Raw genomic sequence first — 24,528 nt, 5'->3', positions numbered from 1 at the left:
ATGGTCATGCTCTCGCTCTCTCTTTCTCTCTCTCAAAAATAAACAAACATTTAAAACAATTAAAAAAGCTTGTTCCTGAAAGGAACAGTATTCTGGAGCCAACTGGCTGGCAGTAAAGAGGGAATCACAGTATACAAAAAAAACCCATCAAACTTCAGAGGAACTTAAACTACAAAATCCAGGTCATTATAGTAACTGTACTGGGTTATAATGGAAAAAAAAAAGTTAAAAATGTGTAAGTAGGGGTTCCTGGGTGGCTCAGTCAGTTAAGCATTCGACTTCAGCTCAGGTCATGATCTCATGGTTCATGAGTTAGAGCCCCACGTAGGGCCCTGTGCTGACAGCATCAGTAGGGCCCTGTGCTGACAGCTGAGAGGCATCCTGTGGAGCCTGCTTCACATTCTGTGTCCCCCTCTCTCTCTACCTGTCCCCCACTCACACTCTCTTTCTCTCTCTCTCCCTCTCCCTCTCTCAAAAATAAACATTAAAAAAATAAGAGAAAAAATAAACATTAAAAATGAAATAAAATAAAATACGACTTACAGAACTGTTTGACACCCTTTACCACTTGTAAATAAAACAAAAAACTAATTTCAAATTACAAAGTGGCAAAAAATATTCACAAAAATATACAAGAACCATAAAGGGTCATGAAACTTAATATTAAAAAAAAAACTTTAAAAAAACCATAAGCTATGAAACTAGAAATCAAGTAGAAACACTCTGGAAAGAACACAAACACATGGAGGCTAAACAACATGCTACTAAGCCACAAATAGTTCAACCAAGAAATCAAAGAGGAAATCAAAAAATACATACAGACAGATGAAAATGAAAACACTATGGTCCAAAATCTTTGGGACTCAGCAAAAGCACCTCTAAGAGGGAAGTTTATAGAGATACAAGCCTACCTCAAGAAGCAAGAAAAATTTCAAGTAAACAACCTAACCTTACATCTAAAGGAGCTAGAGAAAGAAGAACAAACAAAGCCCAAAGCTAGGGAAGGAAGGAAATAATAAATATTAGACCTGAAATAAATGGGATAAAGACCAAAAAAAAAAAAACAACCCAATAGAAAAGATCAATGAAACCAAGAGCTGGTTCTTTGAAAAGATCAACAAAATTTATAAACCTTGAATCAGACTCATCAAGAAAAAAGAATATTCAAACAAATAAAACCAGAAAAGAAAAAGAAGAAGTAACAAGCAACATCACAGAAATACAAAGGATCGTAAGAGAATATTATCAAAAATTACATTCCAACAAATTGGACAAGCAAGAAGAACTAGATACATTCCTAGAAACGTATGATCTCCCAAAATTGGATCCAAAAGAAACAGAAAATATGAACAGACTAATTATCAGCAATTAAACTGAATCAGTAATCAAAAAACACCCAACAAACAAAAGTCCAGGACCAGATGGCTTCACAGGTGAAATGTTTAAAAAAGAGTTACCACCTATTCTCAAACTATTCCAAAAAATAGAAGGGGGAAGAAAACTTCCAAGTTCATCATACAAGGCCAGCATTTCCCTGATACCAAAACCAGACAAGGACACTACAAAAAAAGAAAAATACAGGCCAATATTTCTGATGAACATAGATGCAAAAATCCTCAACAAAATATTAGCAAATGGAATCCAACAATATATTAAAATCCTAACCCATAATCAAGTGAAATTTATTCCATATATCACATTAACAAAAGATAAAAACTATATGATCATTTCAATAAATGCAGAAAAAGCATTTGACAAAATACAGTATTCATTCATAATAAAAACTCTCAATAAAGTGGGTTTAGAGGAAACATGCTTCAACATAATAAAGGCCATACATGAAAAACCCACAGCTAACATCATAGTTAATGGTAAGAAACTGAAAGCTTTTCCTCTAAGATCAGGAACAAGACAAGGATGTCCACTCTCACCACTTTTATTCAACATAGTACTGAAAGTCCTAACCACAGCAATCAGACAAGAAAAAAGACATAAAAGGCAGCCAAATGAGTAAAGAAGAAGTAAAATACCACTATTTGCAGATGACATGATACTCTATATAGAAAACTCTATAAAGACTTCACCAAAAAACCAGTAGAACTGAAAAATAAATTCAGTAAAGCTACAGAATACAAAATCCATATATAGAAATCTGTTGCATCTCTATATACTAATAATGAAGTAGCCAAAAAAGAAATTGAGAAAACAATCCCATTTACAATTGTACCAAAAAAGAATAAAATACCTAGGAAAAAATTTTACCAAGGAGGTAAATGATCTGTACTCTGCAAACTATAAAACATTGATGATAAAAAAAAAAAGAAAGAAAAAAAGAAAAGAAAATAACACCACCAGGGGCGCCAGGTAGCTCAGAAGGTTAAGCATCTGACTCTTATTTTGGCTCAGGTCACGACCTCACAGTTTCATGAGTTCAAGCCCCACATCGAGTTCTGCGCTGGCAGCATGGAGCCTGCTTGGGATTCTCTCTCATTCTCTCTCTCTGCCCCTTCCCCATTCGTGTTGTCTCTGTCTCTCTCAAATAAATAAGTAAACTTAAAAAAACTGAAAAAAGAAAATGACACAAACAAAAGGAAAGATACTCTCAGATCATGGTTTGGAAGAATTAATATTTTTAAAATGTCCACATTACCCAAAGTGAGCTATAGATTCAATGCAATCCCTTCAAAATAGCAACAATTTCCACAGAACTAGAATAAATATTCCTAAAATTTGTACGGAACCACAAGACACCAAATAGCCAAAGCAGCCATAAGAAAGAAGAACTAAGCTGGAGGTTTCACAATCCTGGATTTCAAGATCTACTACAAAGCTGTAATAATCAAAATATCATAGTACTGACAGAAAACCTGACACACAGATCAATGGAACAGGAAAGAGAGCCCAAAAATAAACCCACATGTATACGGTCAATTGGTCTATAACAAAGGGAGGTAAGAATATAGAATAGGGAAAAGACTGTCTTTTTCAGTAAATGGTACTGGGAAAACTGGACAGCTACATGCAAAAGAACGAAAATGGGCCACTTTCTTACAATATATGCAAAATAAACTCAAAATGGATTGAAAACCTAAATGTAAGACCTGAAACCATAAAACTTCTAAAAGAAAACACAGGCACTAATCCATATTTATGGATATTTCTCCTGAGGCAAAAGAAACAAAAGCAAAAATAAACTACTGGGACTATACCAAAATAAAAAGGTTTTGCACAGCAAAGGAAACCATCAACAAAACAAGAAGGCAACCTAGCGAATAGGAGAGGATACTTAAAAATACATATCCAATAAGGGGTTAATATCCAAAATATATAAAGGACTTATACAATTCAACACCAAAAAGGTCCAAGTAATCTGATTCAAATCTGGGCAGAGGACCTACATAGACATCTTCCCAAAAAAGACATCCAGATGGCCAACAGGCACATGAAAAGATGCTCAACATCACTAATCATCAGGAAAGTGCAAATCAAAACCACAATGAGATGTAACCTGACACCAGTCAGAATGGCTAGAATCAAATAAGTGTCGGTGATGATGTGGAGAAAAGGGAAACTTCGTGCGCTGTTAGTGGGAATGTAAATGGGTACTACCACTTTGGAAGACAGTAATTTAATTACTCAAAAAATTAAAAATAGAACTACCATATGATCCACTGATTCCACTACTGTGTATTTACCCAAAGACAATGAAAATACTTATTCAAAAAGATATATGCACCCCTATGTTTATTGCAGCATTATTTACAATAGTCAAGATAAGGAAGCAACCCAAGTGTCTGTCAATAGATGAATGGATAAAGAAGATGTGGTACACACACACACACACACACACACACCCCATAAACAACAGAATATTACTCAGCCATAAAAACGAATGAAATCTTGATGCACCTAGCTGGCTCAGTCAGTGGCATGTGTGACTCTCGATCTCGGGGCTGTGGGTTTGAGCCCCACACTGGGTGTAGAGATTACTTAAAAATAAAATCTTTTAAAAAAGAATGAAATCTCACCATTTATGACAACACGAATGGACCTAGAGGCTATTATGCTAAGTGAAATAAGTCAGACAGAGAAAGTCAAATACCATAGGATTTCACTTATCTGTGGAATCTTAAGAACAAAACAAAACGAACAACCCAAAAACCAAAACAAACAGATTCTTAAAGACAGAGAACAAACTGGTGGTTGCCAGAGGAGAGGTCAATGGGGAAATGAGCAAAATAGATAAGGGGGAGTAAGAGGTACAAACCTCTAGATATAAAATAAATAAGTCACAGGGATGAAAAGTACAGCATAGGGAATAGAGTCAGTAATACTGTAATAACATTGTATGGTGACAGATGGTGAGTACACTTATTGTGGTATTTAGTAATGTATAAAACTTTCCAATCAATATGTTGTACATCTGAAACTAATAGAATATCCTATGTTAATTATAGCTCAATTTAAAAAAGTCCATAAGCTAAGATAAATAAAACAGCAATAGACAAGAGAAGGAAATTCACACAAGGGAAAGGAATGACCAATAAAAATTCCCTCATTATGCTGCTTGATTAAAATACAAGTTGTACAAATTAAAATAATCAGATACTATCTTTCATTCTGGATGAATTCCTGCCCCTGGGCACCCTTTCCTCCTCACCTCACACGGGTTGTCACATCTCCCCACAGCCAGAGCCAGGGATGGCCCGGGAGAGCTCTGGTTGGCTGGCATGTTCCCGCTGGGCCTCAGCCCTCCAGCTCTCTTCCTGATGCTCCTCCCAAGAGCCGGAAGCCAGGTGGGGTCCGTGGACTCAAACAGAGCTGCTGGGGCCGGAAGGAAGTTTCTGCAGCCTCGGCTATGGGGTCTGGCCCACGGGCTCAAGAGAGACTCCAAGAAACCTGGAAAGACAGAGTCCACATAGTCAGTCATTCAGCAGTCACCCCACGAACACTTCCTGGAGGCACCCAAGTACAGTTCCTGGCACTGGATACTGCGGGGTAGACAAAGTCCAGTCAATATCGATTCTGGTTATTCGTCAAAATGGAATATGAGCAAGACCATGAGATTTAGATTAAAATTAATAAAGGCTTACATTCTAGCTCTGCCAACTTTTAGCTACGAGAGTATAAAAATGTTTCTTCATTTTCTCTCTCTCAAAAATATTTTTAAAAAATTAAAAGGGGCACCTGGGTAGCTCAGTCGGTTGAGTGTCCGACTTCGGCTCCGGTCATGATCATGCAGTTTGTGGGTTTGAGCCCCACATTGGGCTAGCCTACTGCTGTCAGCGGGGAGCCGGCTTCAGATCCTCTGTCCCCCACTCTCTGTCCCTCCTCCACTTGCACTCCCTCAAAAATAAACATGTCAAAAAATGTTTCTTCATTTTCTTTTCAAAATGAGTCAAAACTACCTCATGAGGCTGTGAAAATTAAATGCAGTGCTGTTCATAAGACACTTAGCACCAGGCTGGCCCAAGTAAAACATTTAATTCATATTAGCAAGCATTGTGATTACACGGAATCATGGAATATGCAAAAGCGGATACCTCCCTGAATTTGCACAACAATCCTGTCCCCTACATGTTGCCATAATCATTATTATTTCATTTTATGCACACAGAAACAGGGATTTAGTGATGTTAAGTCAAACCCAGTCTACCTGGCTTCAAAGCTCACATTCTCAACACTACAACACAGTACCTTTTGTGTGGTCGGCTTAAAATAAACATGGTTCTGTTTAACAGATGTTGAAAACATGACTGCGGTTTGGAATAAAAAAGAGGAAAGTTTCTTAAAACAGAAGAGATATGCCATAAGAAAAATATTAATAGCCTGGGACTATAATGTTTTAATTACTTCAAAATATTCAGAGGTAAAACTGTTTCTCCTTTTACGGGGTCTAGGGAGGAGAGGATGTCTCTGTGTCTATGTTGAGGAACAATTTTATTCTGATCAACTAATGGAAGCACTATAGATTTAGTCATTCTTGGTAGGAAAGGGAAAGTATCTTTTATAAAATGAAGAGGAACAGAAGTAAGAAAGACAACAAAAATAAGAAATGGGATAAAGAGGCAACAAGAAAGTAAATAAGGAGTAAAATAAAAGGCATGATCAAGTTGAATTTTAGATACATAAACATGTTATACCAAAGAAAGAAGGACTATGCTTTCTTTTCTTATGCGCATTAACTTTTATAAAATTCCACCAAATAGTTTGGCCAGGAAGGAAATCTGGTAGATGTTTTTATACTGGGAATTGACAGGCTACATTGTCTGATCATAGTATAAGATGTTCAATATAGGGGCACCTGGGTGGCTCAGTTGATGAAGTGTCCAACTTCAGCTCAGGTCACGATCTCGCTGTTCGTGAGTTCAAGCCCCACACTGGGCTCTGTGCTGACAGCTCAGAGCCTGGAGCCTGCTTCGGATTCTGTGTCTCCCTCTCTCTCTGCCCCTCCCATGTTCACGCTCTCTCTTTCTCTCTCTCTCTCTCTCTCTCTCAAAACTAAATAAACATTAAAAAAAATTTTTTAAGATGTTCAATATCATTAGTCATTACGGAAATGCAAAGCAAAACCAAAATATTCTATCCATTAGGAGACTGCTTCACATCCATCAGGATGGCTAAAATAAGGGGGGAAAAAGACAGTAGTAACAGGCATTGGTGAGATGCAAATCAATTGGATCATATATTGTCAGTGGAATTGTAAAATGGGATAGCCACCCTGAAGAACAGTTTGGCAGTTCCTCAAAATGTTACTCATAGAGTCACCATATGATCCAGCAATGCCACTCCTAGGTACCTAGCCAAGAGAAATGGAAACACACGTCTGCTCCAAAACTTATATACACAACTATTCACAGCAGTATTATTCACAGTAGCCAAAGTCTGGAAACCACATAAATGTCCATCATCTGAAAATGGATAACCAAAGTTTAGTATAGCCATACAATGGAATATCATGTGGCAATAAAAAAGAAGTATTAATACATGCTACAACATGAATAAACCATGAAATCACTATCTTACTTGAAAGAAGCCAGTCACACAAGACCACAGATTTTATGATTCCACTTATGTAAAATATTCAGAATAAGCAAGTACATAGACACAGAAACTTGATTAGTAGTTGCCTAGGCTGGGAGTGTGGGGTGGCGTGAATGGTGAATATCTGCTAATGTGTACCAGGTTTCTTTCTGGGGTATTGAAAATGCTCTAAAATTAGACTGTGATAATAATGATTTCACAACTCTGTGAATGTACTAAAAACCACTGAACTGTATACTTTAAATGGATGAATTTTATGTTACTGGAATATATCTAAATCTATTTTGTATATCTAAATAAATCTGATTTATTTTTTAATTTGTACTTTTTAAAATAAATCTGTTTTAAAAGAAAAGGAAGGCATTCCTAAATAACCCAGGGTAAGTGGGAAGTCAATACAGAAGCCACACAATTTTTACCAGAAGTCATGGGACACACTAAAGTCATATAGAATGAAATTTACACCTTTAAATGGTTGATTTTAATTAAAAATAAATATAACAACAAAAGAACTATGTGTTCAGCCTAAAACATTAGAATTAGAAAAAACAAAACTAGGCAAAGCCCCCTCCACCAAAAAAATAAAGTAGTTGCTAATAAAAATAAAATCTTAAATAATTCAAATAAATATAATAGGGGGGTTAAAGAAAACAAAGAGCTAGTCCTTTGAAATGACCAATGTCAGAGATAACCCCATGGCAAACCAGATAAAGGAGGATAGCTTAAAACATATAATAGGTATAGATATAGATATATAGATATAGATGTAGATATACATGTGTTTATAGATATAGATATCTTTCCCAGATAAGGCAGTGTTTCAAACTACTTATTGTGGGATATTATGCATAACTGTATAGCAACATATTTTCATATTGATGTGAAACAGGTGCTTCCCTAGCAAGGTATAAATTAACAAAGTTAATACAGGGAAAAAACAAAAGAGAACAATAAATGTATAAGAGACCAGGAAAAAAATGACATCACACAACAAACACAAATAGTAAGACTCTGAGATGTAGAAAGGAGATAGCCCATGGATCTCAGGGTCTGAGGAACAACACAGTGGTGAGTTCCCTAGGTTTCCTTTTCCTCCCATATATCACAAACAGGGCACTGGAGAAGCTTATAACTCAGAACTGTCAACAGGTACAGAGACAAAAACTCTGAGAAAAGCCTACTTCCTTAATCAAAGGACCAAGAAAAGGGTGGACTAACTAAACATATCCATCCCATTCCAGCCAAATACTAACAGAATACACTTTCTCTTCAAGCACCCATGCAATATTCTCCAATACCTACCACACCCAGGGTCATTAAACAAACCTCAGTAAATTGAAATCATATAGTGTATGTTCTCTAATATCATCAAACTGGAAATCAATACAGAAAGATAACAGGAAAGTGTCTAAACACTTGGAAATCAAACAATAATTTCTTTTTTTTTTAATTTTTTTTAACATTTATTTATTTTTGAGACAGAGACAGACAGAGCATGAACGGGGGAGGGTCAGAGAGAGAGGGAGACACAGAATCTGAAACAGGCTCCAGGCTCTGAGCTGTCAGCACAGAGCCCGACGCGGGGCTCGAACCCACGGACAGTGAGATCGTGACCTGAGCCGAAGTCGGATGCTTAACCGACTGAGCCACCCAGGCACCCCAATAATTTCTATATAATCCATGGATCAATGGAAATTAAAAAGTAATGAATTGAAACTAAAAAACACAACATATCATAATTTTTTGGATGCAGATAAAGCAGTGTTGAGAGGGAAATTTATAGTACTAAATGTTTATATTAGAAAAGAATTAAGATGGGGCGTGTGGGTGGCTCAGTTGGTTGGGTGTCCGACTTCGGCTCAGGTCATGATCTCATGGTTCCTGGGTTCAAGCCCCGTGTCGGGCTCTGTGCTGACAGCTCAGAGCCTGGAGCCTGTTTCAGATTCTGTGTCTCCCTCTCTCTCTCTGTCCCTCCCATGCTCGTGTTCTGTCTCTCTTTCTCTCAAAAATGAATAAATGTTTTAAAAATTTTTTAAAAGAAAAGAATTAAGGTCTTAAATCAATAATTTAAGCTCCTATCTCAAGAAACTAGAAAACGAACAAAGAAAACTCAAAGCAAGCCAAAGGAAGGAAGTAATAAATAAAAGAGCATAAATCAATAAATTTAAAACACTTACCAAATTGTTGAATCACTCTATAGTACACCTGAAATAAACAAAAATAGTTGAGAAAAAAATATATATGTAAACACAGGAAGAAAGAAAGAAAGAAAGAAAGAAAGAAAGAAAGAAAGAAAGAAATTGAAAACAGAAAAACAATAGAGAACAATCAATGAAACCAAAAGCTGGTTCTTTGAAAAGATTGATAAAATTGGTAATCCTCTAGTAAGACTGAAAAATATAAAAAGAAGATACAAATTACCAATATCAGAACTGAAACAGAAGACATAACTACAGACGCTAAACTTTCCATTAAACGGAAAGTGAGGGAATACCATAAACAACTTAAATCCACATATATCCAACAATTTGGATGAAATAGTCCAATTCTCCACAAAACACAAACTCCCACAACTCACCCACTATTAAATAGATACTCTGAAAAAAATAATCTCAATAGTCCTATAACTACTATAGAAGTTGGAGCCATAATCAAACAGCTTCCAAAAGGAAATGTTCAAGCCCAGATGGTTTCACTGGAAAATGCTACCAAACACTTAAAGGAAAATTAGCATAACTCTACACAATCTCTTCCAGAAAATACAAAACAAAAGAATACTTCCCAACTCATTCTATGAGTTGTATATTACCCTAATTCTAAAACCAGACAAAGACATAACAAAAAAACCCCACAAAACTATAGACCAGTATCTGTCATAAACTGAGTCTCAAAAATTCCTCAGAAAAAAAGCATTAGCTAATCAATTCCTGCAACATATAAAAAGAAAACCAAAACCAAATTGAGAATTATTCCTGGAATGTAAGGCTGGTTCAACATTCCAAAATAAAGAATAAAGAACCTAAAAATAGCCCCACACAAGTATGGCCAATTTATTTTTGACAAAGGCGCAAAACAAGTCAAGGAAGGAAGGCTAGTTTTCAACAAATGGTGCTTGAGTAATTGGACATCCAAACAGATGAGCTTCAATCTAAGTCTCACACTTTATACATTATTAACTCAAAAGGCATCATGGACAGCAGGAAAGAGAAATGCACCAATCACCATCACACTGGAGAGTTTCCCTCTCCTCTGTCAGTAACAGGAGAAAAAGACAACAAAGAGTGCAAATTTTGTATGACACAGTTGACAACTAAACAACTAAATATTATTTCTGATTAAAATACGGAACATTTATAAAAATTAACTATGGCCTAGACCATGAGTGTCTTCCTATTTCAAGGAGGGAGCTTCACGTAGCCACTTTTCTTACCACAGAAGACTAAGGTTAGAAATCTATTAAAAAGATAAACTTTTGGAAACTAAAAACGCACTTCTAAGTAACTGGGGCAGAAGAAAAATCAACTCTTAGGGAACACTCAGAACATAATGCACCAAACCTTGTGGGTCTTGGAGTGAAGTTCAGGATCTTAACGTTGACAGAAGAGGAAAATAATGATCGAATCATCCAACTACGGTTAGACAACCGATTCTACCACTGACCACACAGAACTCCCCAACACTCACCCTCCCTGGGGACCCATCACCTCCACATCCCTCCGACACAGTGCAAAGAGATCCTCCAGACAACTATTGAACCACTGCTGAGAACCGTAGCTGCTTCCGGTCACCAACCCTAGCACCGCCCCTTCTCAGGGTTTGGGGCGAGGAACGAAGGGGGCGTGGTTCTGCACACGCGCAAAACCACATTCGAAGCCACTGTCAGCCCAAAGTCAACGTGGGGACGTTACGGAGTCGGTGTTTTGGCGCATTCAGTGCCCCTCACCCGTGTTATCAAGCGGGGAAAATGGCCGCGCCCTGGTCGCGCTTCCCTGTGGGGTGCGCCATGTTGGGGGAGTGATCATTCCGTACGGAGGGTGGGGAAGCCTCTAAACTCACAAGGCGGAGCAGTGGAGCCGTCTCACAGGTGGCGCAGAGCATGGGTGCGAACGTTATTCTGGGCGGTCTTCCTGGGGGAGGGGGTCTTTGCATCTGTACTCTGGATCTGTGCAATAATGTTCAGAGAAGTTGAAGGGCCTCTGGAAAGACGCAGACGTGCCAGTGGCTGTTCTCTCCTGGCAGATACCACAGGATGAGAAGGGGGAGAAGTCAGACTGGTTTACAGTCCCCTCCTGGAACATACCACGAAGGAAGTAGGGGAAGAAATTGGGGGTGTGCAAACCCTACTAGGATGTAGCACTGGGGGGAAAAGGGGAGAAGTCAGTGTTAGATTCCCCTCTGCTGTGCTTGTGGGGGTTGGCTGTGGGGGTCTGAATGCTCCCATTAGTCTACATTATCTCCCACTCCAGCAACCCCAGATAAAATAAAAGGTATAAAATAATATATCTTTTGATTTTTTCTTAATCTAAAGCAATATGGCAATAAAAGCATCTTTAGGGAACCATTATTTTTATTTCCACATAAAATAAAATCTGCATAGTGATAGTCCCTTTGAAAATGTAGTTTTAAGACAAGACCGATTCTGCCTGACTTCAGCCAGTTTGTTGTCCCTAATAGTACTTCTCATATAGAAATTCTGGAGATGCCTATACCCTTCTAGGAGATGTCACTGGGCAGAAAGAGAAGAAGTCCCGTTGCCATTACCTGGGAATGCATACTTTTCCTTCAAAACCAAGTTCAGATATCTCCTCCTCCAGGGAATCCTCCTGATCGAGGTAGAAGGCCCTGTGCCCCGCTGAAGGTCTTTCTGAATCGTCAGGTGAGGAAGATGTTTTGAGAGGAACTGACACAGTCTCAGGTATGAACTTGCTGGATGCTCTCAGCCCAGTCACATCCCCTCTGGGTCTCAGTTTAACAGTCTGGAATGTAAGGGTGTCCTACTCAGCCTAAGACCATCTGGGACTAATTTGTGGTCTGAAAGATCCATCAATCAATGAGGGAGACCACACACCAGAGGAACCACGGATTATTTCACTAGTCAAAGGAAAAGATAGAGTTATAGGATTCTGAAAACTGGTGAAGTTCAGGTGAAATATAAATGAAAGTGTTTTGGTAACATGAAAGCAAAACAAGGCCGTATGTGAACTGCAAAGTGAACCGAGTCCTGTTTTTTTGGAAACGATAAAATTAAGATAGATGTAGAGTGTTGTGTCTAAGTACCCTTATCTCTGTTCAGGTTTGAAAATCTTGGCTGCATTTTTGGGTCTAAGTGACTTAGAGTCTCCAGCAAGAGTAGGATGTTTCATTCGTACTGATACCGTTTTGAATGGCAGTTTTTTGATAGTCTATGATTGTAGAGAAGGAAGTTTCCCGGCAACTAAGAAAGTAGTAGTCACTCAAAATAGAGCTCTGTGTGACATTACAGCTGCAGTCCTTGGGAGAAATAATGTTTCCTGTTAATTTTGCATCTGTGATTGTTCTCCCAGCCTGATGAATGGGAGGGCAGGTTTTTATAGTCTGAGATAATTTTTGCTTTTTACAGTGTTGGACTCTCTAATTATTCCAAATTCTCTTTCTACATCTATAAGCCTGGTCTGAGAGTTTATTGAATGAATAAACGAAGAAGAAATTGAATCAAGGGTAGCATGTCTGGCATGCAGACACTTCTATACAGAGCTCCAAGAATCACTGTTAATGAAAAAAGGGGGAGGCAGTGCCTGAATGGCTCATTTGGTTAAGCCTCCGACTTCAGCTCAGGTCATGATCTCATGGCTTGTAAGAAAGATAATCATATTAAAATGATTTCCTGATATATAAAACATTTCAGTGGTGATCTACAGGCATACCTTGAAGATATCTCAGGTTTGGATCCAGACCATTGCAATAAAATAAATATTGCAATAAAGTGAATCAAATGAATTTTTTGGATTCCCTGTGCATATAAAAGTTGTGTTTACATGGGGGCCTGGCTGGCTCAGTCGGTTAGGCCTCCAACTTTTGGCTCAGGTCATGGTCTCGTGGTTCTTGAGTTTGAACCCCACATTGGGCTTCCTGCTGTCAGCGCATAGCCCCCTTCAGATCTTCTGCCCCCCCCGCCCCTCCCCCTGCCCTCTCTCTCTCTCTCTCTCTCTCTCTCTCTCTCTCTCTCTCTCAAAAATAAATAAACATTAAAAAAGAATCATTGTTAATGTTGTTGAACATCCTAATAGTACTACGGTTATGTTTAAAAAAATAATAGGTCATCTGTTAGACCATTTCAGAGAAGGAAAGATAGAGCCAATAAACATATGAAGAGATGTTCAAAGTCATTAGCGATCAGAGAAATACAAATCAAGACATAATGAGGTTATGTTTTACACCCATTCAATTTACAAAAATTTCATTCCGTAAATACCAAGAGGATGTGCACCCACAGGATCTTTTTGCCCTGTTGAAGGAATGTGAATCAGTGTAACAGCTTTAGAAAGTAGGCATTCCCTCCTACAGTGAATATTTACATATCTCACAATCCAACCAGTCCACTCTTAGGAATATACCCAAAAGAAACACTCTGCACAAACCTAGGATATGCATGACAATCTGTTCACAACAGCAAAACCAGGAAACAAAAATGGATGCTCATCAACAGGAGTCAAAATGAATAAACTAGAACAATGCTCAACAATATGGATGAATATTAAAGGAAAAGAGCCCTGTAATTCCCAAAAGATTATATAAAGAATAACACACTTTCACAAAATTAAAAGCTACTAGTATAAAGAACATAAATTATTTAGGATTGTGTGTAGTTGTGATAAAATCATATTAAAAAATAAAAGATTGATGAACTTGGGATTCAGGATGATATTTACCTCAGTTAAGGGGAGGCAGGGCAATGAATTGGGGGACCACATGGACAGATGGGGGTTATTGTCAAGGCCATACAATGGGTGGTAGGCACATTAAGTACTAACCTTATTATTAAAACTATTTAAATTAATTGGGAAAATTAAACTGTTAGATAAAAATCTAAATATAAAAAGAGAAAGTCGGCATGGAGAAAAGTGCTGTCCTTTCCTCGAATGGGGCAAGAAAATCTTTGGTCCCAGCCTAGAGATGCCATCCAGTGGTAGGATGAGCAGAGAGGCAGGAACTCCAGACCTTGACACTTACTGTAGCCCCTGACAGAGATGCTCTGGTTCCATTACACCTGCTCAAGTGTCTTTTCTTTAGATGTCTTTCTTTCCTGACTTACCCCACTACTCTCTAGCTCCTCACCATGCTTTTGTTTTCTTCATAGCCTTCCTTTAAAACATTTTTAATGTTTTTTTTTTTATTATTTTGAGACAGAGAGAGATTGAGAGAGCAAGGAGGGGAGGGGCAGAGAGAGAGGGAGAGAGAGAAGATCCCAAGTAGTTTCCCCACTGTCAGCGCAGAGCCTGATGCGGGGCTCCATCTCACAGAGATCATGAGTTGGATGCTTAACTGACCCAGCCACCCAGATGCCCCTACCCTTCCTTTTTACCGGAAATGATTGTATTCATGTGCTGTTTGCTCCTTTACTTGTTCACGCTGATAATGAAGTGATTTCTGCTTCTCACATATGTGGAGTAATCAACTACCTTATTTTTGGTATCTCCACCACACATGCAGAGAGCAGTAAAACACAACCAGGTTCATCGTCTTAAAAGATTACTTATTCCCTTCAAAAGACTCTGCAAGCATCTCTGAATGACACAATTAGTTACAAAATTGACTTGGTAGGAGTAATGCAGGAAACAGTAAAAAGATGCAGAACTTATAAGTATATATAAGACCCTATTTGTTCATCCATAAAATATTTGTTGATCGCCAGTCACTGCTCTTGATGCTTGATGTTTGGCAAAACAAAACAGGCCCTAAATTCCTAGCTTCATGAGCCCAGCATCCTAGTGGCAAAGAGGGCAATAAACATTGTTTATCAAAAGTTGATAACTGCTAAAGGGGGTGGATGGGACAGTGATATGAGTTAGAAATGTGGGAGGGAGGGGAGTTGCCACGTCAAATAGATCAGTCTCCTTTTTTTTTTTTAAATTTCAGGGAGAGGGGCGCCTGGGTGGCTCAGTCGGTTGGGCGGCCGACTTCGGCTCAGGTCACGATCTCACGGTCCATGAGTTCGAGCCCCGCGTCGGGCTCTGGGCTGATGGCTCAGAGCCTGGAGCCTGCTTCCAATTCTGTGTCTCCCTCTCTCTCTGCCCCTCCCCTGTTCATGCTTTGTCTCTCTCTGTCTCAAAAATAAATAAAACGTTAAAAAAAATTAAAAAAAAATAAATTTCAGGGAGAGCGTAAGGAAGGGAAGAGGGGCAGAGGGAGAGAGAGAAAATATTAAGCAGGATCCACGCTTAGCACGGAGCCCTATATAGGGCTGGATCCCATGACCCTGGGATCATGACCTGAGCCAAAATGAGGAGTTGGACACTCAACTGACTGAGTCACCCAGGAGCCCCTAGAGATCGGAGTTTCCTTTTAAACTCTACAAATGACTGTCTTGAATCCTGGAGCAGGCCAGTTGTGAATCTTCCCATTTATGCCAACGTCCAGTTGAAAATAAGTAAGAATGCAAGGTCAGAATATTTTCACATCTGCAGCTAAGGACATAATGATGAGCACCTCTTTGTCCTACACTAAATACAAAAATCAGTCTTCTGATCAGTCTTGTCTTGCACACTTTCTTTTAGTAGATGAAAAATATTTCACAACATTGTAACATATTATCTGTCTCCCACTGACAGAGATAGAACACTTCATGAAAGCATCAGGTTCAATGGCTAAGCAGGGACCTCAGCTTACTTATTCTACACCCAGCTTTTAATTTTTATTTTATTTTTTAGGTTTTTTAAATTTGTTTTAATGTTTATTTTTGAGAGAGAGAGAGAGAGAGAGAGAGAGAGAGAGAGGAAGAGAGTGCAAGCAGGGGAGGGGCAGAGAGAGAGGGAGACACAAGATCTGAAGCAGGCTCCAGGCTCAGAGCTGTCAGCACAGAGGCTGATGCGGGGCTCAAACTCATGAACCGTGAGATCATGACCTGAGCCGAAGTCGGACGCTCAACTGACTGAGCCACCCAGGCGCCCCTTTAAGTTTTTTTTTTGTTTAATTTTTAAGTGATCTCTCCAACCAATGTGGGGTTCAAACTCACAACCCTGAGATCAAGAGTTACACACTCTGCCAACTGAGCCAGCCAGGTGTCCCTACACCCAACTTTAAAAAAAAATGTTTTGTTTTATTTATTTTTGAGAGAGAGAGAGAGAAAGCAGGGGAGGGACAGAGGGAGAGGGAGACACAGAATCTGAAGACAGGCTCCAAGCTCTGAGCTAGCTGACAGCTCAGAGCCTGATGCAGGGCTTGAACTCACGAACCATGAGATCATGACCTGAGCCAAAGTCAGATGCTTAACCAACTGAGCCACTCAGGCACTCCCCTACACTCAGCTTTTTAATGGAAAATTTTTACATTACACAAAAGTTGAAAGAATTGTGCTATGAACATTCAAATGCCCTCCACCTGGATATAATAACTGTTACCTTTTGCCACATTTGCTTTATCTTTTTATACATACGTACATACATACAGGCCCCATGATTTAAAAATGATGTCCAGGGGAGCCTGGGTGGGTCAGCATCCGACTCTTAGTTTGGGCTCAAGTCATGATCTCATGGTTCATAAGTTCAAGCCCCATGTCAGGGTGGAAGCTGACAGCTCAGAGCTGGGGTTCCCTCTCTCTCTCTCTCTCTCTCTCTCTCTCTCTCTCTCTGCCACTCCCCCCTCTCAAATAAATAAACTTTTATAAATAAATAAATAAAAATAATGTCCAAAGAAAATTATTTAAGTCATTGAAGGTTGTATTCAGCTGATGGGCATTAGGTAACACCCTGATTGAAGCAGGATTAGGGTTTTTATAGGGGAAAGTTGAATATGTATCTTTGCAGTTTGGGCTTAGGTGATAGTTTTGTGTACTTTAAGGGAAACTCACAGTTAGAGGGTTGCTCTTGTTTTTGTTCCCCTCTCTCGATGAGAGCCACATACCAGAAGAACAGCACTTTCTGAGAATTATTTTTGTAAGCCTTGTGGCTTATCTGCTAGTCAAAGTTCATGCTGGAGGGGAAGGGATAGATAATGAAAGGAAGAAAGAGAAAGAAAGAAAGAAAGAAAGAAAGAAAGAAAGAAAGAAAGAAAGAAAGAAAGAAAAGAAAGAAAGAAAGAAAGAAAGAAAGAAAGAAAAAGAGAGAAAGAAAGAAAGAGAAAGAAAGAAAGGGAGGAAGAAAGAAAGAGGAAGGAAAGGGAAGGGAAGGACTCTGGCATGTTTGTTTTTTAATACCTTTCTACAGTAAACTGTGGACATCATGCTCCCTAAAGGCTAAATACTCAGCATGTATCTCCTGAGGGACTGAATATACAAACAGATAATGGCTAGACCATATACAGCTGATCCTTGAACAATGGGAGTTTTAACTGCGGAGGTCCACTTACAGGCAGAATTTTTTCAATAAATACAGTATTATAAATGTATTCTCTCTTATGATTTTCTTAATATCATTCTCTTCTCTAACTGGCTTTATTGTAGGAATACAGTATATAATACAAAGCACGTACAAAATATGTATTAATCGACTGTGTTATTGGTAAAGCATCTAGTCAACAGTAGGCTACTAGTAGTTACATTTGGGGCAAATCAAAAGTTATTCCACTGTGTTGGGGGAAGGGAGGTCGGTGCCTCTAACTCCTGCGTTGTTAAAGGGTCAACTGTATATGACAATAGAACTCTGACCTACAAGCTCTGTAGCAACAAGCCTGGGAAGCCAAACCGCTACCCCTGCAGCAATGGGTCTAGATAGTTAGGATCTGGTCAATGACCACAAGCCTCCTTATTTTTTGCCTCCACTCTCCACTTCCGGCTCAGGTCCAACCAGAGAAAACCAAATCTGCTCCCCAAACCAATCACCCAGGATGCCCCGCTTCTAGTTAGCTTGCCTGCAGCTTCCCCATGCCAATGGCTTTGCAATTAGGGCATACCTGAAGCCTTCCCTTTTCTTACTGTAAAGTTTTCCCATTCTTCTGCTTGCCTTTGAATCTCTGCCAAAAGGCAAGTGACAATGTTGAACTTCCTTGCTATAGCAAGCTTGGAATAAATGGCCTTTGCTTTTCTCTTTTGGTCTGTCTTCATTTATTTCCACAAGGCATACATGAAGTCTTTCCTTCTTTCACTATAAAACTTTCCCACGTGATAGTGGCTGACTCCCTTGCTATAGAGACCTGTGTAGTTTCTGTTCTCATTTCGGTGATCTTTGTATATTTCCACGCTCCTAAGAACAAAGACTTTTTTTTTACATAGCCACGAGCCCATTCTCATATCTAAGAAATTTAAGGTATGATTTTCAATTTAATTTAAAAATTATCATATAGTAAAATTAACTTTTTGGTGTCTAGTTCATTAATTTGAATACATGTATAGATTTGTGTAACCACCACTGCCATCAGGATACAGAAGAATTCCATCACTTCCCCCCAACTCCTTACAAACACCTCATCACGCCTAAGAAATTTAACAAGGATACAATAATATTATGTATCCCAAATTCAAATTTTTCTAATTATCCTCAAATTTCTTTCCAACTTTTTAAAATCCCAAATCCAAACAGGGTTCATGCATGACATTTGGCATTGTGCATAGCATCATGCCTCTTTAGTCTCTAATCTCTCTTTAATCTAAGAGGATTTTCCCAGCCTGTTTTGTCTGTCATGACCTTGATATTTTTGACCAGCATTTGCCAATTGTGTTGTAGATGGTTCTGCATTTCTGATTGTTTCCTCATGAATAGATTCAGGTCAAAGAGCTTGGGTAAGAAATCTGCTTGGGTGATATGTCCTTCTCAGTGAGTCATGTCTGGAAACGTGTGTCCATGCATCCTGTATTTGGTAATGCTAAGTTTAACTTCTTCATTGCAAAGAAATCTTTTTTCTTTTGTATTTAATTACTTACCTGTGGGGTGATTCTTTGGGGACACTGTGAATAATCTTTTCCCTCAATGTATTAGTTTGCTAGGGCTGCCATAACATAACACCACAAAGTGGGTAGCTTAAATAACAGAAATCCATTTTCTCACAGTTCCAGGGGCTGGAAATCCAAGATCAAGATGTTGACAGGTTTGGTTTCTCCTGAGGCCTCTCTCCTTGGCTTGCATATGGTCCCCCTCTTGCCACATTCTCACAAGGTTGCTCCGCTGTGTACCCGGTATCTCTCTGTAAATTCTAATCTCCTTCTATAAAGACACCAGTCTTGGGGCACTTGGGTGGCTCAGTTGGTTAAACGTTCCACTTCAGCTCAGGTCATGATCTCACGGTCCGTGAGTTCAAGCCCCCAAATCAGGCTCTGTGCTGTCAGCTCAAAGCCTGGAACCTGCTTCAGATTCTGTGTCTCCCTCTCTCTCTGCCCCTCCCTCACTCTCACTCTGTCTCTGTCTCTGTCTCTGTCTCTCTCTCAAAAATAAATAAACATTAAAATATAAAGACACCAGTCAGATTGGATCACCTCTTTAAAGACCCTATTTCCAAATATGTCATATTCTTGGATACTGAGGGTTAGGGCTTCAACATATGAATTTGGGGGGAACAAAATTCAGCCCACAACACTCAGTAAGCATTCACAAAATAGTTTTAACATCCATTGATGATCTTTGCCTAAACAATGATTAACTTGGGGTTTGCAAAATGGCTGTTTTCTAATTCTTTATTTTTCTGTATTTATTAGTTGGCATTGTTCTGTAAACAGTTTCCTGGGGTGCCTCGGTGGCTCAGTTGGTTAAGCGTCTGTCTCTTGACTCAGCTCAGGTCTTGATCTCAGGGTCGTGAGTTCAAGCTCTGTTTTGGACTCCATGCTGGGTGTGGAGTCTACTTTAAAAAAAAAAGAGTTTTCCTTCCTCTTGCATGTTTGTTTGTTGAGAATTATTATATTCATGTGCCAGCATCATAATGTATTTGCATCATAATGTGTACATAATACACAATTAGTGCTTAAGAAATATCAGTGCAATTAATGAATAACATTCTACTAGAACTCCTGGACACAGTCTGTACTCATAGATTCCAGTTTCCCTCCCAAATTGCGATTTGTCATATATACTAGTCCCCTGATTTTTCTTTGTCTTGCTCTGAAACCATGTTTATTCTTACTTCTAATGTTACATCTAGATGCTTCTTGATTCTGTTGACTGGAATCATGCTGATCATTTGATTTCATTGATTTCTTTGAGTCCTACTGATGAACACTTGGATTTTCCAGTATTTTCTATTTCAAACAATGCCACAATGAACCACCTTGTACTATACCTTCCAAATATGTATAGGTGTATTCCTAGAATAGAGTCCCAGAAATGTAGTTTCTGAGCCATAATTAAATGCATTTAGAATTTGCTGAATATTTTCATATTCACCTCCATAGGATTGTATCACTTTGACTACCCCCCAACTATAGATGAGAGTGTCCATTTTCCCACAACTTCACCAACAGAGAGAGTTGTTAAATTTTTAGATTTTTGCCAATCTGATAAGTGAGAAATGATATCCCAAGTATAGTTTTAATTTTCATTTCTCTTAGTATGAAAGTGATTGAGTATCTTTTCATATGTTTAAAATCATCTGTATTAGTTTTTCTCTTAATGATTTTTGTCCATGTTTAGTTCAATTAATATGATGATTCATACTAATATTCTTCAAAAATTTTAAACTCCCTTGTAGTCCTCCTTTAGCCTTATTTGGTTATGACATAATATTCTTTTAATGTACTGTTGGATTCTGTTTTCTAATGTTTTACTTAGGAACTTTTTTCTTTGATGTTTCTAAATTAGAATGCTCTAAATTTTTTATTTTTCTGCAGAACTTTACAAGTCAATATACACACATGTTAACATCACCACAATCAAGATAACAAATATTTCTATCACTGCCCCCCACCAAATTTCTTCATAAGTTCCTCCATCCTCACTTCCAAATAACCACTGATGTGTTTTCTGTCATTAGAGATTCATGTGCATTTTCTAGGATATTATAGAAATGGAATAATACAGTGTTTCTCTTCTGTCTCTGGCTTCTTTCATCCAGCATAATTATTTTGAAATCATTCAGGTTGTTCTGTGTATCACTTACTTTTTATTGCTGCATAGTATTACATTGTATGGATCCATCACAATTAGTCTATCCATTCAACTCTTAATGGATCTCTGTATTCTTCCCAAGTTTGGGCTATTATAAATATTCATGTATAAGTCTATGTGTGGACATAGCTGTTATATCTTTTGGGTATATATGTAATAGTGGAAAGGCTGGGTCAATGGTAGGTATATGTTTACATGTTTAAGAAACTCCCAAGCTGTTTTCCAATGTACTTTTACAATTTTACATTCCCACCAGCAGTTTATGATAGTCACAGATGTTCCTCATCCTTGCCAATGCTGGGCGAAATTGTCGTTTTAGTTTTAGCCATTTTAATGGATGTCAAGCGATATCTCATTGTGGTTCTAATTAGCATTTTCCTGCTGTCTAATGAATCTTTCTGTTTGCTTAATGGCCATTTGTATGTTTCCTAAGGAGAAAGCTTAGATTATTGATGTTAGTCTTTCTCCTTTTCCAATATTCAATATTCAATATTCAAGGTTACAAATTTCCCTTTAATACTAGAGGAGGCCAGAGACAGCAACCTCTTTGACATTGGCTATAGTAACTCCTTACTAGACATTTCTCCAGAGGCAAGGGAAACAAAAGCAAAAATGAACTATTGGGACTTCAAAATAAAAAGCTTCTGGGGATGCCTGGATGGGGTTCAATTGGTTAAGTGTCCAACTCTTGATTTTGGCTCTAGTCATCATGTCACAGCTCCTGAGATTGAGCCCTGTATCAGGTTCTGCACAGACAGTGAAGACCCTGCTTGGGATTCTCTCTCACTCCTCTCTCTGCCCCTCCCCTGCTCACACTCTCTCACTCTGTCAAAAAAGAAAAAGAAAAAGAAAAGATAAAAAGCTTCTGCATAGCAAAGGAAACAATCAATCAAACTAAAAGGTGACCTATGGGATGGAAGAAGATATTTGCAAAAGACATATCTGATAAAGGATTAGTATCCAAAATCTATAAAGAACTTCTCAAACTCAACACCCAAAAAAAAAAAAGAAATAATCCAGTTAAGAAATAGGCAGAAGACATGGACACACATTTTTCCAAAGAAGATATCCAGATGGTTAAGAGATGCGTGAAAAGATGTTCAACATCACTCATCATCAGGGAAATACAAATCAAAACCACAATGAGATACCACTGCACCTGTCAGAATGGCTAAAATTAAGAACATAAGAAACAAGAGATGTTGCATGAGGATGTGGAAAAAGGGGAACTCTCTTACATTGTTGGTGGGAATGCAAACTAGTGCAGCCAATCTGGAAAACAGTATGGAGGTTCCTCAAAAAGTTAAAAATAGAACTACCCTATGACCCAGCAATTGCACTACTAGGTATTTACCCACAGAACACAAAAATACAGAATCAAAGGGGCACATGCACCCTGATGTTTATAGTAGCATTATCTACAATAGCCACATTATGGAAAGAGCCCAAATGTCCATCAACTGATGAAAGGATAAATGCACACACACACACACACACACACACACACACACACACACTGGAATATTACTTAGCCATCAAAAAGAATTAAATCTTGCCATTGCAACGATGTGGATGGAGCTAGAGTATATTATGCTAAATTAAATAAGTCAGTCAGAGAAATACAAATACCATATGATCTCACTCATATGTGGAATTTAAGAAACAAAACAAATGAACATAGAGGAAAGGAAAAAAAAGAGAGGGAGGCAAGCCAAGAAACAGACTCCAAACTATAGAGAACACACTAAGGGTTGCTGGAGGAGAGGTGGAGGGGGTGGCCTAAATGGGTGATGGTATTAAAGAAGGCACTTGTTGGGATGAGCACTGGGTGTTATATGTAAGTGATGAATCACTAAATTCTACTCCTGAAACCAAGATTACACTATCCACTAACTAACTAGAATTTAAATAAAAACTTGAAACATGTAGAACAAACAAATAAACAAAAACCCCACAAATTTCCTTTTAAACATTGCTTTCACTGTATCCCACAAATTTTCATAAGTTGTATTTTTCGTTTTTGTTTCCTTCAAATATATTTTTAAGTTTATTTATTTTGAGAGCGAGACAGAGCATGCAAGCAGGGGAAGGGCAGAGAGAAAGAGGGAGAGAGAGAGAATTCTAAGCAGGTTCTGCACTGCCAGCACAGAGTCCAACACAGGGCTCGATCCCGTGAACTGTGAGATCATGACCTGAGCTGAAATCAAGAGTCGGACGCTCCATCTACTGAACCACCCAGACTCCCATAAATACTCTAGGATATTTTATTTTTTTTTTTTATTTTTTTAACGTTTATTTATTTTTGAGACAGAGAGAGACAGAGCATGAATGGGGGAGGGTCAGAGAGAGGGAGACACAGAATCTGAAACAGGCTCCAGGCTCTGAGCTGTCAGCACAGAGCCCAGTGTGGGGCTCGAACTCACGGACCTGAGCCAAAGTCGGCTGCTTAACCGACTGAGCCACCCAGGTGCCCCACTTTAGGATATTTTAAAGCTATCTTTCTATTAGCTATCTTTCTGTTTCTGGTTTTATTCCATTGTGATATAAGATCATACTTATTATTTCTATTATTTTAAACCTGTTAAGGTGTGTTTTGTGACCCAAAAAGTGGTCTATCATGGGGAATGTTTCATGTGAGCATGAGAAGAATGTGTTCTGCTGTTATTGGATGAAGTATTCTAAAACTCTCAATTAGATCCAGTTTATTGATGGTTCTGTTCAGTTCAACTGTATCTTTACTGATTTTCTCCCTGTCAAATCTATCAATTACTAAAAGAGCAGTGTTGAAGTCTCCACCTATAGTAGTGGATTTGTCCATTTCTCCCTGCTGTCTGTCCATTTTTTCCTTAGGTATTTTGATGCTCTGTTGTTAGGTGCATGCACATTGATTGTTAGGCCTTCTGGGAGAATTGACCCTTTTAGCACTATGTAATATCCCTCTTTATCCCTGATAAATGTCATTGTATTGAAGTCTGTTTTGTCTGAAATTAATATAGCTACTTCATCTTCCTTTTCATTAGTGTTAGCACTTCTATTTATATATTTAAACATAGTTATACATGTTATACATGTATACATGTTACACATTTACACATGTTAAAATGGGTTTCTTATAGACAACAACATAGCTGGGTCTTGTTTTGTTTTTTGTTTTTTTTTATCCATTCCAAAAGTCCCTGTATTCTAATAGGTGTCTTTAGATCATTCACATTTAAAGTGATTACTGATATACTTGGATTAATATTTACCATGATTAACTAAT

At 38.4% G+C, this 24,528-nt stretch overlaps 1 protein-coding gene across 4 annotated transcripts in view; it reads right to left on the bottom strand.

Moving 5' to 3' along the window:
* Positions 1-10,867, bottom strand: part of ZNF81 (zinc finger protein 81) — an 84,340-nt gene extending 73,473 nt beyond the window's left edge. Inside the window, exons 1-3 of one of the 4 annotated variants that reach the window (XM_043571357.1) lie at positions 10,602-10,867; positions 9,222-9,249; positions 4,661-4,899 (exon numbers count right to left, since the gene is read on the bottom strand). In XM_043571357.1, coding sequence (XP_043427292.1) covers positions 4,661-4,732 — 72 coding nt within the window. In that variant the 5' untranslated portion in view covers positions 4,733-4,899; positions 9,222-9,249; positions 10,602-10,867. Of the gene's footprint in view, positions 1-4,660; positions 8,599-9,221; positions 9,250-10,601 lie in introns of those variants that run through there. The other 3 variants (XM_043571356.1, XM_043571358.1, XM_043571355.1) reach the window with 3 other exon arrangements.
* Between the last annotated feature and the right edge of the window lie 13,661 nt (positions 10,868-24,528).

The sequence above is a fragment of the Prionailurus bengalensis genome, chromosome X (assembly GCF_016509475.1).
Source record: "Prionailurus bengalensis isolate Pbe53 chromosome X, Fcat_Pben_1.1_paternal_pri, whole genome shotgun sequence".
NCBI lineage: Eukaryota > Metazoa > Chordata > Mammalia > Carnivora > Felidae > Prionailurus > Prionailurus bengalensis.
The sequence above is the reverse complement of the archived record's forward strand: the minus strand, read 5'-3'. Positions and strand labels throughout refer to the sequence as shown.